Genomic DNA, 17,557 nt, shown 5'->3' on the forward strand with positions numbered 1-17,557 from the left:
TGTTGCATTTTTCTTATTAACAACATAAAGTCATAAAGTGTTAAAAGCTAACTGTGAAACACAAATTACAATCAATTTCCAGGAACTCTTGGAATACTGAGGGAGCTCACTCTATTCAGTGCTTTTGTTCCTTGCCTTATGTGATGTTACACTCATGAATATGGGTAAACAACAGAAAAATCAAATATGTAAATATTATGTGTAAACAACAGAAAAATCAGAATACACATCAAGTGACCCAGGTAGAATGTCTTCCAGACATAGAGATTCCTATCTAGGGTCTATTCCTGGGATCTCTGAACCACAAAAATTGTTTAAAACCTGCAGGCAACCCACGTTTTTCTAGGGAGAAGATTTATAGCTTTCATGTTTCATAAAAGGATAATATCCACTGCTTAAAAAAATAATAATAATAATTTTGCAAAGCAAATAAGCACCTTGTAACTTATCAGTGTTGAAAGTTTGGGCTTGGGGTCTAAGATGGCCAGTTCACTTAAAGTGAAACATACTAGCAATAGCCTCATCTCATGGTTTCATTCCCGGAATAACCTTTCTCTGACAAAGCTCCGACTGATGCTGCAAAGCACCTTTTATTTAGAGCCTACGCAGAAGACTGTTGAGAAATGCTGAAAAACATGAAGGCAGTGATATCTGATTAGCATAAACCACTTTCAGGTCCAAAGAAAAGAGAAAAACAGAATGCAAAATACAGGCTCTGGTTCTGAACCACATGCAAGGGGAGCCCAGTTCTCTCATCACAACACGGCAGGTCAGACACAATGGTGAGCTCTGACACTCCAGGCGACTAAGAAAACCTGAATTCATCAGAGGCTGCCAAATGCCCACCATCCCCTGCCAAGTCCCCAGTTGCTGCCCAGCAAAAGCGTCACACTGGCTCTGCCACTAGACATCTTGGCACAGTTTCTGTTCCAGGACAAGGAGAGACGCTGATGGAGCGCAGAAGCACTTATGAGCCCTGGGCATGCGGGAGGCCCAGGCCAGAGTGGCTGTGTAGGGTGTGTGATGTGACACCCGGGCCTAAAACGCACAGAGAGCCCGTGAGTGTGGAAAGAGAGGGGTGGGGTTACTAGGCTGGAGTCAAGAGCGTCCCGCTGAATTAATGGAAAGAAAGCAAAAAACAGTTGGGTTACACCAGCTAAGGCCCATGTCAGAAGGGTCACTGTCCCTGAGTCTGATGGCCGGGGTCAGGACCTGGCCTGGGCACAGCTGGGTTAAGGCACCTGGAGCCCCCCAAGCTCTGATTGCAGGGCCCCATTTAGACGCCGGTGGATGAGGGCAGGCGTGTCTCCCTCCCAGAGTCAGCCAGTGCCAGGCCTCTGCTCTTGGACCTTGGGGCTTCTCCCAGGCCTAATCCCTTTCCATCTTGAAGATCTGCAAGAAAGCAGAAGCTTAAGGAAGAGGCAATGAAGTAAACAGGGAGAGACGAGAGAGAGAAAGAGAACAACTTGAAAGGTGGCTGCCCGCACGATCAGAACAAGAATTAAATTCATGTGCTTTCAAGAGAGGTGGCCTATCTACAGGTCTTTCTCTTCTGTGAGTTTCTGACTGGCACAAAAAGTCTGTTACTTTACCTTTGATGCCACCTGCGACTGCACGTGCTGAAAGTACTGGCACATCTTCCACTTAAAAACTCACTAAATTACCTACCCTGAGCCTTAGAAAAATAAACACCCACACGATTCTGTACCAAAGACTATTATTTGAGAGCAAAGCTTAGAACGTTCATCAGGGAACACAGAGTTCCCTCTTACTGCCACAATTCTTGAAACTGTACTATAACTAAACTTTTCAAATGGAATAACCATATATGAAGTCCTAAAAATGAGGGGGCTACTGGTGTTCCACTCTAAGCAGAATCCCCTTAGCTACCCATTTACCCGAGGATACCCCTCTCTCACTGACTTATTAGCAAAAGGCATACTTTCTAAGTGAATACAGTTGGAAGACCAGTGGAAACCACTTAATGTGTATGGCCGCAAGTTTAGGAAAGAAATGTGTCTCACTTAGGGAATGACATTTTTTTCAAGTTCCGCAAACCAAAGATTAGAACTCACTCTAAAAGTAGAGGAAATCCATGGTCAATTCTTGTCCCCAAATCCAGAGGCTCCTTCGTAGTCACAGGGGATCTGAATGCCATTCTCACACAAAATGGCACAAGGGGACCGGGCACAGTGGCTCTTGCTTGTAATCCCAGGACTTTGGGAGGTGGAGGTGGAAGGATCATTGAGGCCAAGAGTTCAAGACCCATCTGGGTAACAGAGTGAGACTCCATCTCTACAAAATGATTTTTTTTTTAATTAGCCAGGCATGGTGGCATGCATGGCTGTGGTCCTAGCTAGTCAGGAGACTGCGTGAGGCAGGAGGATCACTGGAGCCCAGGAATTCAAGGCTACAGTGAGCTATGATGGCACCACTGCACTCCAGCCTGGGCAACAGAGTGAGACCCCATCTCTAAAAAAATTAAAACAATAAAATAAATAAATAAATAAAATGGCACAAACATCTGGAGCCCTGTCTGGCATCCCCTTTGAGAACCAACCAAATTCTCAGAAAACAGCTCTTTTCCTTGCTAGCACTGTCAAAATGTCTAGAGATGGTGCTGCTGAGAGGGCACACCACAAGCCCTGAGACTCCAGAGCATGACTCTGTGTATTGTATTTTTATTTCTTTTTATTTTTATTTATTTATTTTTGAGGTGGAGTCTCACTCTGTCACCCAGGCTGGAGTGTGGCGGTGCAATCTTGCCTCACTGCAACCTCTGCCTCCTGGGTTCAAGCAATTCTCCTGCCTCAACTTCCTGAGTAGCTGGGGTTACAGGTATGCACTGCCATGCCTGGCCAATTTGTTTGTTTGTTTGTTTGCTTGTTTGTATTTTTAGTAGAGATGGGGTTTCACCATGTTGGCCAGGCTGATCTTGAACTCCTGACCCCAAGTGATCTACTCGACTCAGCCTCCCAAAATGCTGGTATCACAGGCGTGAGCCACCACACTGGCCTCTGCATCATACTGACTCATCTTTAGTCCCTCCTGCCCACAGGCTGCTGCTTACCGTAATCATCCTCTGATATGTTGCACTCTCAAGGCTTTCAGTCCCAGCTGAAGGTGCTGGTGCAGTTTCTGCCGCATCACCAGTTACCCTCACACCTGCCCTGAGAGTCAGGTGTTCAGGATTTAATTCGATCATTGCTGAACCTCTGTCATATGCAAGTCACAGCGCATGGCACTGCGTGGGTGCAGAGACGGGTATGGTATAAAGCCTATCTTCAAGGAGTTTAGAATCTAGTGGGGAAGATTGTCAGTGAACAGTGGATTAAAATTCAAAGCAAGGAAGCAAAGACTGGAGAGACAGACATGGGAGCTGATTGGAGAGCACAGAGAAAGGAATGGTTCCTTCTGTGATTACAGAGAGGTTTCGCCAAGCAGAGCAGCATCGGAGCTGAGCATCACGGCATACAGGGTACTTCATCGGGCAGAAATGGAAAAGGGCATTCAGGCTGAAGAGACACGGAAGTGTGAAAGTGCACAATGTCTTGGAGACAGTTCAAACAAGTTTGGCTGGAGGATGACATGGTTTCACAGCAGTGGCCAGGTCATGGGTGGAAAGTACAGAAGTCTTGGCCAGCCCCCAGGGCCTTCCCACAGAGCCAGGTCAGAATCCACGGGGCTTCTTTCCACGAAACATAGATCCCTGAGCTGGGAGTCACTGCTGTGTGGCTGCCATGATGCGTGGAGATTATTAGATTCCTTGGGGGGACAAAACCCATCGAAAACCTTTGCTGCAGGAGCCCTGGCAGGCTTTGAGCAGAGGTACAATGTGATCTCACCTGTGTTCTGGCGTTAACTCCGCATTAGAGAGGAGATGGGAGCCAGGGACAGACTGGAAGCTGTTAAGCTCTTAGGAACGTCCAGGTGCAGGACAGGAGAGAAGCTGAGTGTGACTTAAGCTGTAGTAGCAGAGAAGGAAGTAAGTGGATGGACCTAGGAGACGGGGAGAGAGAATCTAAGGGGCAATATCAAGACAGGGGGAAGAAGAGTGAAACCAAGGACGACAGTGAGGTTTGGAGGCTGGAGGCCTGGAAGGAAAGTGGTGCCAGGAACACAGAATATAGAGGAGAAAGAATCAATCTAGAAAGTTGAGCAGTGGCGAGTGGGGCCTATGGATTTGAGGCACAAATAAGAGCACAGGGAGATGTCTTACAACAGCCCTGCGGGATTCCGTTCTCTCCAACTTACACAAACTGCAGAAGCCACATGACCGAATCCCACAGCAAAGCGTTTTAAAATGAACCTGAGGCTGTTTTTTTGGTTTTTTGTTTTTTGCTTTTAACAAATTGCCAACATTTCTCAAATCAGGGCCATGTCATCGAATCCATCTGCAGGGCTTTTTGCCATCTTTATGCCTCTGAGAGAGAGGTGGGACAGGGAATTCAGTGACAGGTAGTTGTGAGCCTTGGCAGCTTCTCTTCTGAAAAGACAAATAGGCCCCCGCATAGAGATAAACACCACAGTCAGACATGGAAGGCGGCTGGTTTTCTCTCCCATCGGGCATTCTTATTGACAAAGCTGAGTTTATCAGAGTTAGACATCTAGCCGTAGAACATGATGGAATGTATAGAATGGCTGTGTGTACATACGTGCACGGTGTCACCAAGTTCACAAATGACAGAGATGAAATCCATAGCAAAAGCCAACCTTATTTAATGCTCACTGCCTGTTAAGCACAGTTCTAAGCACTTTACCTAAATATTTATTACTATTCTCCTTTTCTAGATGAGGAAATCTAGGCACAGAGAGGTTAAGTAACTTGCTCAAAGTCACACAGCTAGGAAGTGATGAAACCTGAATGAAAACGCGTACTATCTGGCTCCTGAGAGCTTCCCCCTTAACTATTATGTCTGCTTTATAGCCTAGGGTCCTGACTCCAGGGTCATTCTACAGAGCAAGGAGATATTTTCTTGGAGGGAACTTTCAGTACCTCAATGCTATTATTATTCATTAAGTCATTTAGTCTTCTCTCCAGGGGTAGTTATCTGACCATGAACTGCCTTTGCTTCTAGTTCCTCAATCCCAGTCATAAATGTATCTGACAACCAGTGTCAGAGCCAGAGAAAGACCAGAAGCTGAGCTAGACTATTCGTTGGCTCAGATAAGATCCCCAGGCCAGTGAGCGCTCTGACTGACTGACACATGCCCTTCATCAAATGAATGAATGGGGTCTTTCCCAGCTTCTCATTTTTTCCCAAGGCTGTCACACCCAGAGAGGTGGGAACTGGGTGAGCCCACGTCCGTCGTATGGCCAGATGGGGCTGCAATCCATGGCTGTCTGGAGGCAACTGCCACGAGTTATTCTACTGTAATACTTGCCTTCCTCCTTTATGCCACTCATGAAACTCCACTGCCAGGACCCCTCCGTCTCTCCGGAGACAAGCACAGAGGCTCACCTTACCCAGTAAATGTATGAAGTGAGCCATGGCATTCACAGTGGGAGCAGTTGCTTTTCCCAGAATCAAAAGAGGAGCACAGTGGACGTGCGGGAGAGAAGTCGCAGAAGTTAAACAAGGCCACAGAGATCATACTGAAAGAATCTGGGGCCTTAAAAAACCAAGATTCAACAAAGTGAAGCAAAGGGAGATGGTGTTCCAGGAAGAGGAAATAGCGTAATGAGACCCAGCAGTATGATGATAGAATGCTCTGAGAACAAAAGATAATCTGGCATGATGAAATGGATAAAGAAAAGCGAAAGGACACAAGACCTAAGGCGTAGCTAGGGCTTGCCCCAAGGGCTGCGGGAGCCATACCTTGCAGTTTGGAATTTGGGCTGGAGGAGAAAGAAAACTGTCAGTGATTTCAGAGAAGGAGAGGGCCATAAGCAGAGATCGAAAATAATTCTGGTGCCAAGTGAAGGATGAAATGGAGACCGAGTCAGTTACAACACAATTGCTGAATCCAGATTAAAATAATGAGAATTATTATTAAAGGAATCTGAACCAGGACTACAGCCCAGACTTTTGAAATCATGTAAATTCCTGAGCAGGGAATCTCTGCTGTGTGAGCCACTGTTGCTGATGAGAGAGCATCAAATTTCCCCAAGGTGTGAGGCAAAAAAAAGACGGAACTCTCCCCTGCTGTGGGAGCCACAGCACATCTCATCTGCAGTCTGGAAAGAAAATAACTCTGGATTAGGAAACAGATGGAAGCACGGGCCTCGCCAGAAGCTACTACGAAAGGACGCATTTGAGAAATTAGGCATCAATTGATTAGAAAGGAAAAATCGAGTTAAGCAGTGAAATGAGCCCTGTCTTTGAGTTCCAGGCCACCGCGATAGCAAGGACCACAGAGGTACAGGAGGCAGCCGCCCTCTCTGGCCAGGTGCTCTGGCCATCACTGGCCAAAGGAGAGACTCTGGACTGGATGATCCCAATGACTCTAAGCTGTGCCCTGAGACCACTGTGGAGGCAGGGTGCATGCCGCCACTGGAGCTGGGGCACGCCACATGGAGACCCACACCCTCACCTGCTATTTCTGTGGACAAAGAAAAGTTGCAGTGTGAACTCCGAAAAACTGAGATAGGTCTCGGTTAATTTTGAAAGTTTATTTGGCCAGGGTTGAGGACTCACACCTGTGACACAGCCTCAGGTGGTCCTGACAACATGTGCACCAGGTGGTCAGAGCACAGTTTGGTTCTGTGCATTGTAGAGAGATATAAGACATTGATCAACATATGTAAGATGAACACTGGTGTGATCTGGAAAGTCGGGACAACTCAAAGTGTGGAGGGGCCTTCCAGGTCATGGGTAGATAAGAGACAAATGGTTGCATTCTTTTGAGTTTCTGATTTGCCTTTCCAAAGGAAGCAATCAGATATGCATTTATCTCAGTGAGCAGAGGGGTGACTGAATAGAATGGGAGGACAGGTTTGCCATAAGCAGTTCCCACCCTGACTTTTCCCTTTAGCTTAGTGATTTTGGGGGCCCGAGATATTTTCCTTTCACACATCTTTAAGAGTCTACTTGGTGTTTACTAAATACAGTGTCGTGGGAGCATGGGATGGGGGAGAGGGTTGAAAAATTATCTCTTGGGTACAGTGGTCACTATTTGGGTGCTGGGTACACCAAAAGTCCAGACTTCACCACTACGCCCTATAGGCATATAGGAAATCTACACTTGTACCCCCTCAATCTGTTTAACTTTGTAAATTAAAATAAATACATACATTTAGTGTCGATCTGGATTCTGAGAAACAGTACCAAGAAACTGAAGCTCGGTTGCACATGCCCTGAGCCTGTCAGGGTGGAGTGCCACCCGCTTACGTGATTTGTTTATTTTAGGGCCAACTCTGTGACGTGGAATCCACACAAGATGATGGGAGTCCCTTTGCAGTGTTCTGCTCTCCTGGTTAGAGAAGAGGTATGTCTCTCCTGACGCCGTGTCCCAGTTCGTGCGTGGGTTTGACTGTCTTTATGCGGTTAACTTTCTCTGGAAATGTCAGCATCATCGAGTCTTCTCTATGGGGCTACTCACATTCCCCAGAGAGCCCTTTCTAGATTCCTGTCTGCAGGGTGAACGTCTGGTGCCTAACAGGGAAGAAAGGGTAAGAGGACCTCAACTTTCAGAACATAAACTTTGACCTAATCTCCGTGTTTTCAGTATGATACCCCTTTCCTCAACTGTTCCTCCATTCCCCCAATCCAGAGACCCTCTATGTCACTCTCTCAAAAAATTAAATTTCCAGGTTTTTTTTTTTTCTGGAATCTGAGAGATCATTTTTCCTATATAAGAAATATACATGATATAGGATTCAGGTTAGTGTTAGGATCCAGGTCCATAACATGTATGTGTATGTGTGTGTTCTGTCTCTCATGATTACAGTCTATCTATTCAATATTTAAAGCCATGTTCAGAGTGTAAGGAAGCTGCATCCTTATTAACCAGAAAAGAGAAGCAGCATCAACGAGCACTTTCATTCAAGATGGTTCTGTTGACCAGGCCTAGGGCCGTTCTCAGTAGGTGAGCACTGTTGGTCAAGGCCACTGCATCTCCCTTCCATGACGCCAGGCCGGACTCATAGTTCCTCACTCCTGCATTTATTTTGTTGATGAAACCCAAATAAGGAGCTTCAGATGATCCCCATTAAATTTTATTTTCTTAGCCTTAATAAAGCAACCCCAGATTAAAAGAATTTTTAAATGTTGATCTTCATTTACTTTTTTTTTTTTTTTTTTTTTTTTGAGACAGAGTCTCATTCTGTCACCCAGGCTGGAGTGAAGGATGGTGTGATGTTGGCTCACTGTAATCTCTGCCTCCTGGGTTCAAGTGATTGTCATGCCCAGTCTCCCAAACAGCTGGGACTACAGGTGCCCACCACCACACCTGGCTAATTTTTGTGATTTTACTAGAGAGAGGGTTTCGCCGTGTTGGCCAGGTTGGTCAAGAGCTCCTGGCCTCAAGTGATCCATCCACCTCAGCCTTTCAGAGTGCTGGATCACAGGCATGAGCCACCGTGCCCAGCCAAATATCTATCTTCATTTACTTAAAAATACTTTGCTTTTTTTCTAATTATACAGTTAACACACTATGTCAGAAAGTTGAGGCAGAACAGAAAATATAAATAAATTTAGAGTCACCTCAAATTTTTGTAACTTAGGGATAACCATTATTACCATTTTTAATATTTTCTCCCACAATTTTTTCTAGAAATAAACATATTTAAAATATATAAATAAATATATATTTATAATAAAATTGCTGTCATCTACCTCATATACTTCATATATACATGTTGATTCTTCTTTATACTTTGCATTATATTATGAGCATGATCTTCCAAAACCTAATTTGTAATGGCCTCATATTATTCTATCACATAATTCAGTGAACCATATCTCTATGGTTAAAATATTAACCACAACAGAGTGACTTGATGGAATCCTTAAACATATACCTTTGATCACATTCCTGATTATTTTCTCAAAGTAGACTCAAAGTGGGATTGCTGGGTCAAAGAGTGTTACCACTTCTGTGGTTCGTTCTTAATACCTCATGTTGTCAAATGCAAATTTACACAGCACGCCTTCTGTGTCTTCATCAGTAATAAAAATATGGACACAAGATTGAAGACAGAAACTTCCCCTCAAAATGAGATGAATGCATTGGAAAATATCCTTTTGGACTGGGTTTTCATCAGTTAAAAATACGGTCCAATGTATTATCATCTGCCCTAGCTCATGCAAGCCTCAGCTATAATTACCTCAAAGGAGAAAATAAATTTTTGTTATTTAGATTTCAGCCAGATGTTTTGACAGTGGCTCCCATCATGTCCTTACAGACCAAAAGGGAAATGTGAGCTGGAGGAAAATAGAAAGATTTGGAACTGATTAGATGACTGCATCGGAAGGACCTACGGACTGGCAATTTGATGTTACCCAGGATAGAGCCTATGGCTTGGTACCTAACCTGTACCATTCAGAATATTCACAGACTGTTTGATTAAAACATAGAAGCTAATTAATGTTTCAGATGGGAGGAGACTGGGAGGTAGAGTAAATGTGTGTAGGGATGGAATCAGAATACAAGATGATTTTTACAGACTGGACCAGTGAGCCACATCCAAAAAGGGACATTGTTATTGGAGATCATTGTAAGGCTCTGCTCTTAGGTCCGTGTATACTGTGGTTATATTTTGATTGGACAAGGAAGGCTTGTTTCTACAGCTAAATTGTTGGACTTGTGAAAAAGGCAAAGGATGGTAGCTCTACAGGGTCAACAACGAGTCAAGAGAAAAATGCCACACAAAAGACATTAATGAGATACAGGAAGTGGAGTTTCAGCATGAGAAGGTGGTGGTCTCCCACTCTCCTCTAGTTAAACCATACCTGCAGTGCTCTGCTTTGCTCTGTACCAAATTGTCCATGGGGTTCCATCAAGCTAGATCCCAAACAGTGGGGACCAATTGGTAAACGTGTAAGAGGGATGATTGAAACAACTAAGGATGTTTAGCCTAGGGAGGAAAAGAAAAGAAAAGGGCCGAGAGGAGGATGGCAGCCTTCACCATTTAGAGGACTCTCAAATGGAAGAGACTGGGGTTTTCGTTGAGGCTTTGGGGAGCTGGTTTAGTAAACACCGGGTGGTAGAGATTTGATGGCAAAATCAGTACATCCTGCGATTTTAGGTCTGTTTTGGGTTCAATAAAAGGAACACTTCTAAAAATTAAACTGTCCAACAGTAGGAATAAATTAATAAGGGGAGGTGATTAAATAGAGAGATTGGACAGCCACTTATTAGGAAGAGTGTAGAAATGATTCCTTTATTGAGTAGGAGTAAATGAGCTCTAAATTCCCTCACAAATCCAAGAGTTTATGATGCTCTGACAGCATTTCTTTTATTGGCATCCAAGGAACAGTGCTGTTCCATAAGATGGTAATAAGGGTTCCCCAATAAGAGAGTTCTCAGTTTTAAAAAGGCTGGGATATATTGGTTTAGAGTTTAAAACAACTTACATTATTTCAGGGCTTATTGGGGCCCTTAATAGGCTGATATGTATTGCAATATCTAAAAAGAAAGACTAGATGATATAGAGTTTCCTACATTTATTTGAGCATGGGAATCTCTTTATGTACAGCAACTATTAATGTGTTTTAAAACACATCAGTTTGGGACATGATGGTCTATAACCTTTTCATGGCTCATGGCTCAGAACCAGGACATCATCTCACTAAGACCTTCTGTAGGAAAAATAGCATCACTTTTGCTTGTCATGTTGTACAATAATGAGACTGTGGCTGTCCAGCTTTTTTTTTTTTTTTTTTTTTTTTGAGACGTGGTCTCTTTCTGCCACCCAGGCTGAAGTGCAGTGACGTGATCCCAGCTCACCGCAACCTCCACCTCCCGGGTTCGCGCCATTCTCCTGCTTCAGCCTCCCAAGTAGCTGGAGCTACAGGTGCCCACCACCAGGCCCAGCTAATCTTTTGTATTTTTAATAGAGACAGGGTTTCACTGTGTTAGCCAGGATGGTCTTGATTTCCTGATCCCGTGATCCGCCTGCCTCTGCCTCCCAAAGTGTTGGGATTACAGGCGTGAGCCACCATGCCCGGCCGTCCAGCTTTTTTAGGGCTCACGTGTTTTTGAGTTATTTTTTTCTATCACAGTAGGAGTAGGTCTGATCCTTTCAGCATTCCACACTCTCTGAAGTGGTCTTCCTTAGTATTGATGGCGCCAGTGTGTGAGCGTGCATGGCCAGAGGAATAATGGTACAAAGTTTCTGTGACCATGAAACCAAATAAAAGCGAGTGTTGCAAATTTTCACGTTATTGGTCTTCAAGTGAATTTTCTTTTTCGAGTTCAGTATATTTCTACTGATCTAATACAAATGCATCGTATTTAATTTTTCTTATTCTGAAAAATAATGAATGGATTCCAATATATGTGAAGCCTAAACTACAAGATAGAGTCCAGTTCTGTCGTCTACCATTTCAACACTCCGTCTTTCAAAACCAAATTAAAACTGTAATTGCATTGCATTGTGTTTTAGTGTGGACAGTTTTCAGAAGTGTTCTCACTTCTAACTTCAACTAAGTGATCACACTTTAGTCTTGTCTTCTTTTGTCATGAATCACAAAAGAAACAAAACCAAATGCCAAAGCTTTTGTGAAATCACAATTAGAAGAGAACAAAATAGTCAGAGGCATCCAGTGGTTCGTGACAAATTGAAACACAGGGTTTTTAGTGAAGAGACTGGCGATACTATTTTAGTCGGAAAACATGATTCAGTCACTATTCTATGGAATAATTCAATCACTTTGCCGCCCATTTCCATAGTAAGGTTACAGTGCTAGGACAAATGAATGGCCATTGACGATGAGACTTTCCACTTAACTATCTCAAGGAATTGAGCATGCGAACGCAGCACTGAAGCTCTGACCGTTCTTGAGAGAGGAACATGACATTTGAAAGATTGGTTATTTAAATTCATCTCAAAATTGCAATGTGTGTGTGTGGCTTTTTTTTTTTTTTTTTTTTTTTTGTAGATTTCAGCATATAAACATGATAGCAATGAGCTGTCTTAAAAGTCATGATTTCCAAAGGCAGCTCAAACTCCCTAACAGCTAAATGATAAAGTACTTGAACTAGATATGGATGGAAATACTAGAAGAACCACACCAATAATATTTCACAAAACCAAAGAGTTTCCAAAATATTTTAATCACAACGAAACCAGAATAGTAGGATGTTCTCCCAAAGAAAGAGAACATTTAAATATAAATGTGTGCTCTGATTATGATTTTTATTTATCAGTTGATTTTTACAAATGCCTTCTCTTAAAAGGGAGAGTAAAAGTGTAAACGTGTCCTTGCTAACCTCCATGACATTTGACCCTGAGCCATTGTCCCACAGAGTTGACCATTACAACAACCTAGACACTCCTGTCCAGAATTCTTTTTTTGTTTTGTTTTCTTTCTCTAAGATATGCAATGTCTCTTACTTTTATTTTTTTCTTATTAATTTTTACCAATATAAATCTAATGAGTTATCAGTAGAATTTCCTAAATTTTCTCTTCTCTCTTGTAGGGATTGATGCAGAATTGCAACCAAATGCATGCCTCCTACCTCTTTCAGCAAGATAAACATTATGACCTGTCCTATGACACTGGAGATAAGGCCTTACAGTGTGGACGCCACGTTGATGTTTTCAAACTATGGCTGATGTGGAGGGCAAAGGTGAGTGTGTATGGACCAGCTAAATGACAACTAATCTGGTCACCGCTATTATGAAATATCAAAAAAGTGATTTCCAAATTGAAATTCCTTACCCAAGATTTGCTTTCTCTTTTTTTTTTTTTTTGAGAGGAGTCTCTCACTCTGTCACCCAGGCTGGAGTGCAGTGGTGCGATCTCGGTTCACTGTGAGCTCCACCTCCCGAGTTCACATCATTCTCCTGCCTCAGCCTCCCTAGTAGCTGGGACTACAGGCGCCCGCCACCATGCCTGGCTAATATTTTTTTCGTATTTTTTAGTAGAGATGGGGTTTCACCGTGTTAGCCAGGATGGTCTTGATCTCCTGACGTCATGATCCGCCTGCCTCGGCCTCCCAGAGTGCTGGGATTACAGGCGTGAGCCACCGCGCCCGACCTTGCTTTCTTTAAACTTAACATCTAAATACCTTCATTCAACATGAGGAAAAATATAATCAAAACCATTGTTTGTTTCTTTTCTAGCCAAATTGATTCAAATGCTCACTCATCTAGAAAACAAATCCATTTTGCTTTATATAGCAGAACAGCTTGAATTTTAACAGGTGTTTATTGTTATTGTTGGTTTTTGTCTGCTAACGTGGTTTTTACCCAGTGATTGATCACCTGGGTAGGTGAATGCGCTCTGAAAGCATAGGTTTGGAGAACAAAAAAGAAAAAGTAAAAAGCCCACCATGATAGCTTATTTTTTGACATTTCAAGGGATAACTTCTAGTTACAAAGCTTTTTTCCCCCTCATCTCCCAAAATACCTACTCACCTCCTTTTATGTAGGTTCTGTGTTTCCCTCTGAATTTAACTGTAGGTGATCCCTCCTTTTTTCAGCAAGGAAAGCTCACTAACTAACAGTGTGCAGGACTTGCTTGGACCTAATTGTAGCCTTCCAGGAGCCTACGTTTATGTTTAAATGTAAGCAGGCTGGATAGGTCAAAGATTTTATTTTTAATTTTGACCAGATTCTTAACTTAAAGGTCACAAATTAATGCCTGCCCAGCCAGCTTCATTTATCTCCTGCAGGAGATAAATAGACAGAGCTAGCTGTATATACTGTAGAAGCTCAAATGCAAAAAGAGGATTCGAGGAAACCTGACATAAGAGAGTGAGAAAGGGAGCAATTAAAGATGTCAACCTTAATAACAGAGTCTCTCTAAAGGAAAAGATGTTGATTTGGAAATAAAGCATTACAATGGGAATACATACGCCATAGTAAACTGTATGCAAATTCAAAGGAGGTAAAGGAAGACAAAAGTTTTTAAAGGAAGAAATGTGGAAGAGTACATAATTGTTTTGAGATAAATATCCTTGGTTACAAAGATCAATAACAAGGGTGATGCAGTCCGAGGCTGGATAGGCAATTGCTAGGCAGATGTCTTTGCAGAAGTATTTTTTTGTGTGTGTAAGGTTGTGGTGACCTTTGAGCAAGGTTATAATTTTTGCAGTCTTCTGTGACAGTTTTTGTTATCCGGTATACAAGGCATGAGAACCCTCTCTTCATGGTTTCCTCTGGCTCTGTCTATCAGGGTTTTCTTAACATTCGTGACTCCATTTTTATTCTAATGGTGTTCACAAGGGAAAGCTGGGATACCATGAGGTCCTTTATGTTTGGTGGAGAGGATATACATTTGGCTCTCAGGTGTGTAAATAGCCTACTTAAAGAAGTAACATGCTCAGTCCCATAAGAAAATGCCAATAACTTGGTCAGCAGGAGTGAAGTGTACCAGGGTAAGACCAGTGAATGGGATCTTCTGCAAGTCTGTGTAAAAAGGTAGGAACCTTGTCCACGGCAATGAATTCCTTGTGCTTTTGTTTATAATTTTGTTAAAGTAACCTAAATTACTTTAAGCAGCTTAGATGATGGGGTTCTTAACAAGAAAAAGAGGGAGTTTTTGAGTGAAGCAATGCAATCCACAAGTATTTTATGGAATCTCCTTTAAGTCCATTCTGGCAAAAAGGTGCAGTTTAAACAGAAAGATGGTCTTGCTTAATGAAGAAGTAACTCTTGGGTGGTTTCCAGGGATGGCTGGACTGTACGTCCTTCAGGGAAGCCTGCTTAATGGTGTTTACTCCAGCAGAACGTTTTTTACATGTTGCTAAATATCAGGCAGCTACAAGAAGCTGAATATCAGAGGCTTTACATGAAGTGAAGCTCCACAGTGTTGCCCGGTAATGGTGGAGTGATGGGCCCCCTTCCTCTTTTGAAAATTGACAGCCCAACAACGACAGGTCCCTGGTCCCCGCCACCCAATGGGAGACTCATTCTGCTAGCAATGACACTTTCATTTGGAAGAAAAACCCAAAGCAATCAAGAATGTAAAGTATTGATGTACCTCCAAGCTGCTTTAAAATGAGCAGGTCTTTCATTTCATTGATTGGTGGGGATTACAAAATGATTAATGTAAATATCAGGTAGCAAGCTGAGAAAACCTTGATTTCTGAATATTGTGCCATGTTCCCTCTTACTTCAAGGATCATTCTTTGTGTCTTTTTTCCCCTGTGGTGTTTTTATTAAGATAATGATCATCAGCAATATTTACACAAAAATGTTTCTGTCACGGTTCATCAGATTCTGCTGCTCCCTTTCCATCTGAAGCCTCCTCTCCAGCAGGGGCAGCCCAGGTTCTTAGAGAAATAACATGGAGGGTATCAAGTGTGAATCGAACAGCAGGACCAGATGAAGCCGGAAATAAAGGGAAGGGCCCCATGAAGTCACTGGGGAAGGGGATAAAAAGAGGAAATCACAGCCACTGCATTACTTATTCTTTTACTTCTTTGTGGAAATACCTCAAATATCTAGACATCTAAGTGGCAAAAACTTACACTTTGTTTTCAATCTAAACCTTTGTATTTTTTTTTGAAAAATGAAATGATAATCATTATTAAAGTAATAAGCTTAGTTCTACAATCTAGATAAAAGGTGAGGATAATTGTACTCTCACATCAAAGCTCTCCCTCTAGCCATGCCGGCCAAGGAAGAAGTCATCCTTTTCCCGCAACAAGAGCCATGAAAGAGTTGGCTATGATGTTGAATCTTGCCTCCCCACAGGAATGAGGAAACAATCTGGATAAGAGTAAGGAGGAGGAGGAGGAAGAACATAGCATTAATTCAGTAAGCCCTCTGTGATCAGACCTGCCTGGAGAATTCGGTGTTTTCCACATTTTCTCCTAAGAAAAACCCCATGAAAAATAGCCTAAGTATAAATTATTATTATTTGAACTAATCTGCTAATGACTAATGGAGCTAAATGCACTGATGACAGCCATCATATTAAGTCCAAATTAACTTGATTAGAACAAATTTATGCAAAAAATAAGACCCCTGATTTAGGATGCTAAGAGGCATACTAGCTGGTTAAGATATGGATGTTTATCATCAGCAGAGGCCCAGTGCCTACTCTCGACACTCTTATTACGGAGTCGGCCTTTCATTTTGTCTGCATTTTATTAAATAATCCTAGGACCTAATGATTACTTCCCAATGTTGACAGATTCCTACAGTGGCTAAAACTCAGTAGCCAACAAAAGTAAGTAAATAAACTTAAAATTACATCTCCCCAACACTTTTTTTTTTTTTTTTTTGAGATGGAGTCTCGCTCTGTTGCCCAGGCTGGAATGCAGTGGTGCAATCTCAGCTCACTGCAGCCTCCATCTCCCGGGTTCAAGCAATTCTCCTACTTTCCCTTTTTAGGCCTACAGGAATGGCTTCATTTATAACAACCAGGGTTTCATAGCAAATCTCTGTGTTTGTATATAGTCATACAAATCAGCAGTTTTCCTTGGGTTTTTTATGATTAGCTTTGCTAATTAAAAATGTGGAAAAAGAGGGACTGGCAAATGGCTAGAGGAAAAAAAACACCAGGAAAAAACTTATTAAAGGGAAATGGACATCTGGCATCCTTTGCCGAAAATGACAGAATGTTTACTTTCTGTCTAAAATGAAATTTATTTTAACAAGTAGATATTCAGCATCTATTATCGTGTCTGATACTGAATGGAATAAAGAGGCTCTCATTTTCCGGACAGGATAAGACAAATGCACAGAAATCCATCATAAAAGACAGATTAGGACTGATCACAAAAGAAATCCAGACACATCTGGGGAATTTAAAGGATGGAGAGCTCATTCCTAGTTTAAGAATCGAGATGATTTGCAAAGAGATGGCCTTTGAGATGGGACTTGAACAGGATAGGTAGAAAAAGTAGGATTTCACCCAGCAGTGCTGTGAGAAGGCCATTCCAAGGAGTGGTTGAGCAGGAGTTCAGTGCGTATTATGAGAGTAAGGGAGAGTCTAATTGACTGTGAAGGGCAACTTGGGAGCTACGTTCCAGGTGAGAAGTAACAGAGCCTGAACTAGGGTGGGAGCAGCAAAAATTGAGATAACAGCAAGGGATTCAGTAGTTATTTCAAAAGCACTGTCTCTGGGGCCTGAGAATGTTTATAAAAGCGTTTCAGGAAGCAGAGAATGATCATGACCCACTCCCCAAGACCACATGGAGGCAGCAGCTGAATACTTGGATGGTGAGATTGCTGAAGAAGATCACATAAACATTGTTCATCTTCCTAAAATTCTGGTTTGGGAGTCTGAGGTGGGGCTTAAGAATCTACATTTTTAACACAAATAATCCGGTTCTGATATAGATCATTCCTCAGAACATACTTTGTAAAAGGCTTCAAAGTTATTCACTTATTCATTCAACAAATATACATTGAGCACCTAATATGCGCTCAGCACTGCTCAGAATGTGGAGGATTTAACAGTGAACAAAAGAAACATAAACCTGTGCCCTCATGGAG

The 17,557-nt window shown here is 42.5% G+C and overlaps 1 protein-coding gene across 2 annotated transcripts in view; it reads left to right on the forward strand.

Annotated features, from left to right (window-relative positions):
* The window catches only part of GAD2 (glutamate decarboxylase 2), an 89,524-nt gene that overhangs the window by 57,588 nt on the left and 14,379 nt on the right, over positions 1-17,557 (forward strand). For both annotated transcript variants that reach the window (NM_001265854.1, XM_015146642.3), the window contains 2 exon segments: positions 7,350-7,428; positions 12,586-12,735. In NM_001265854.1, the coding sequence (NP_001252783.1) occupies positions 7,350-7,428; positions 12,586-12,735 (229 nt within the window).

This window comes from Macaca mulatta, chromosome 9 (genome assembly GCF_049350105.2).
Source record: "Macaca mulatta isolate MMU2019108-1 chromosome 9, T2T-MMU8v2.0, whole genome shotgun sequence".
NCBI classification, from domain to species: Eukaryota; Metazoa; Chordata; class Mammalia; order Primates; family Cercopithecidae; genus Macaca; species Macaca mulatta.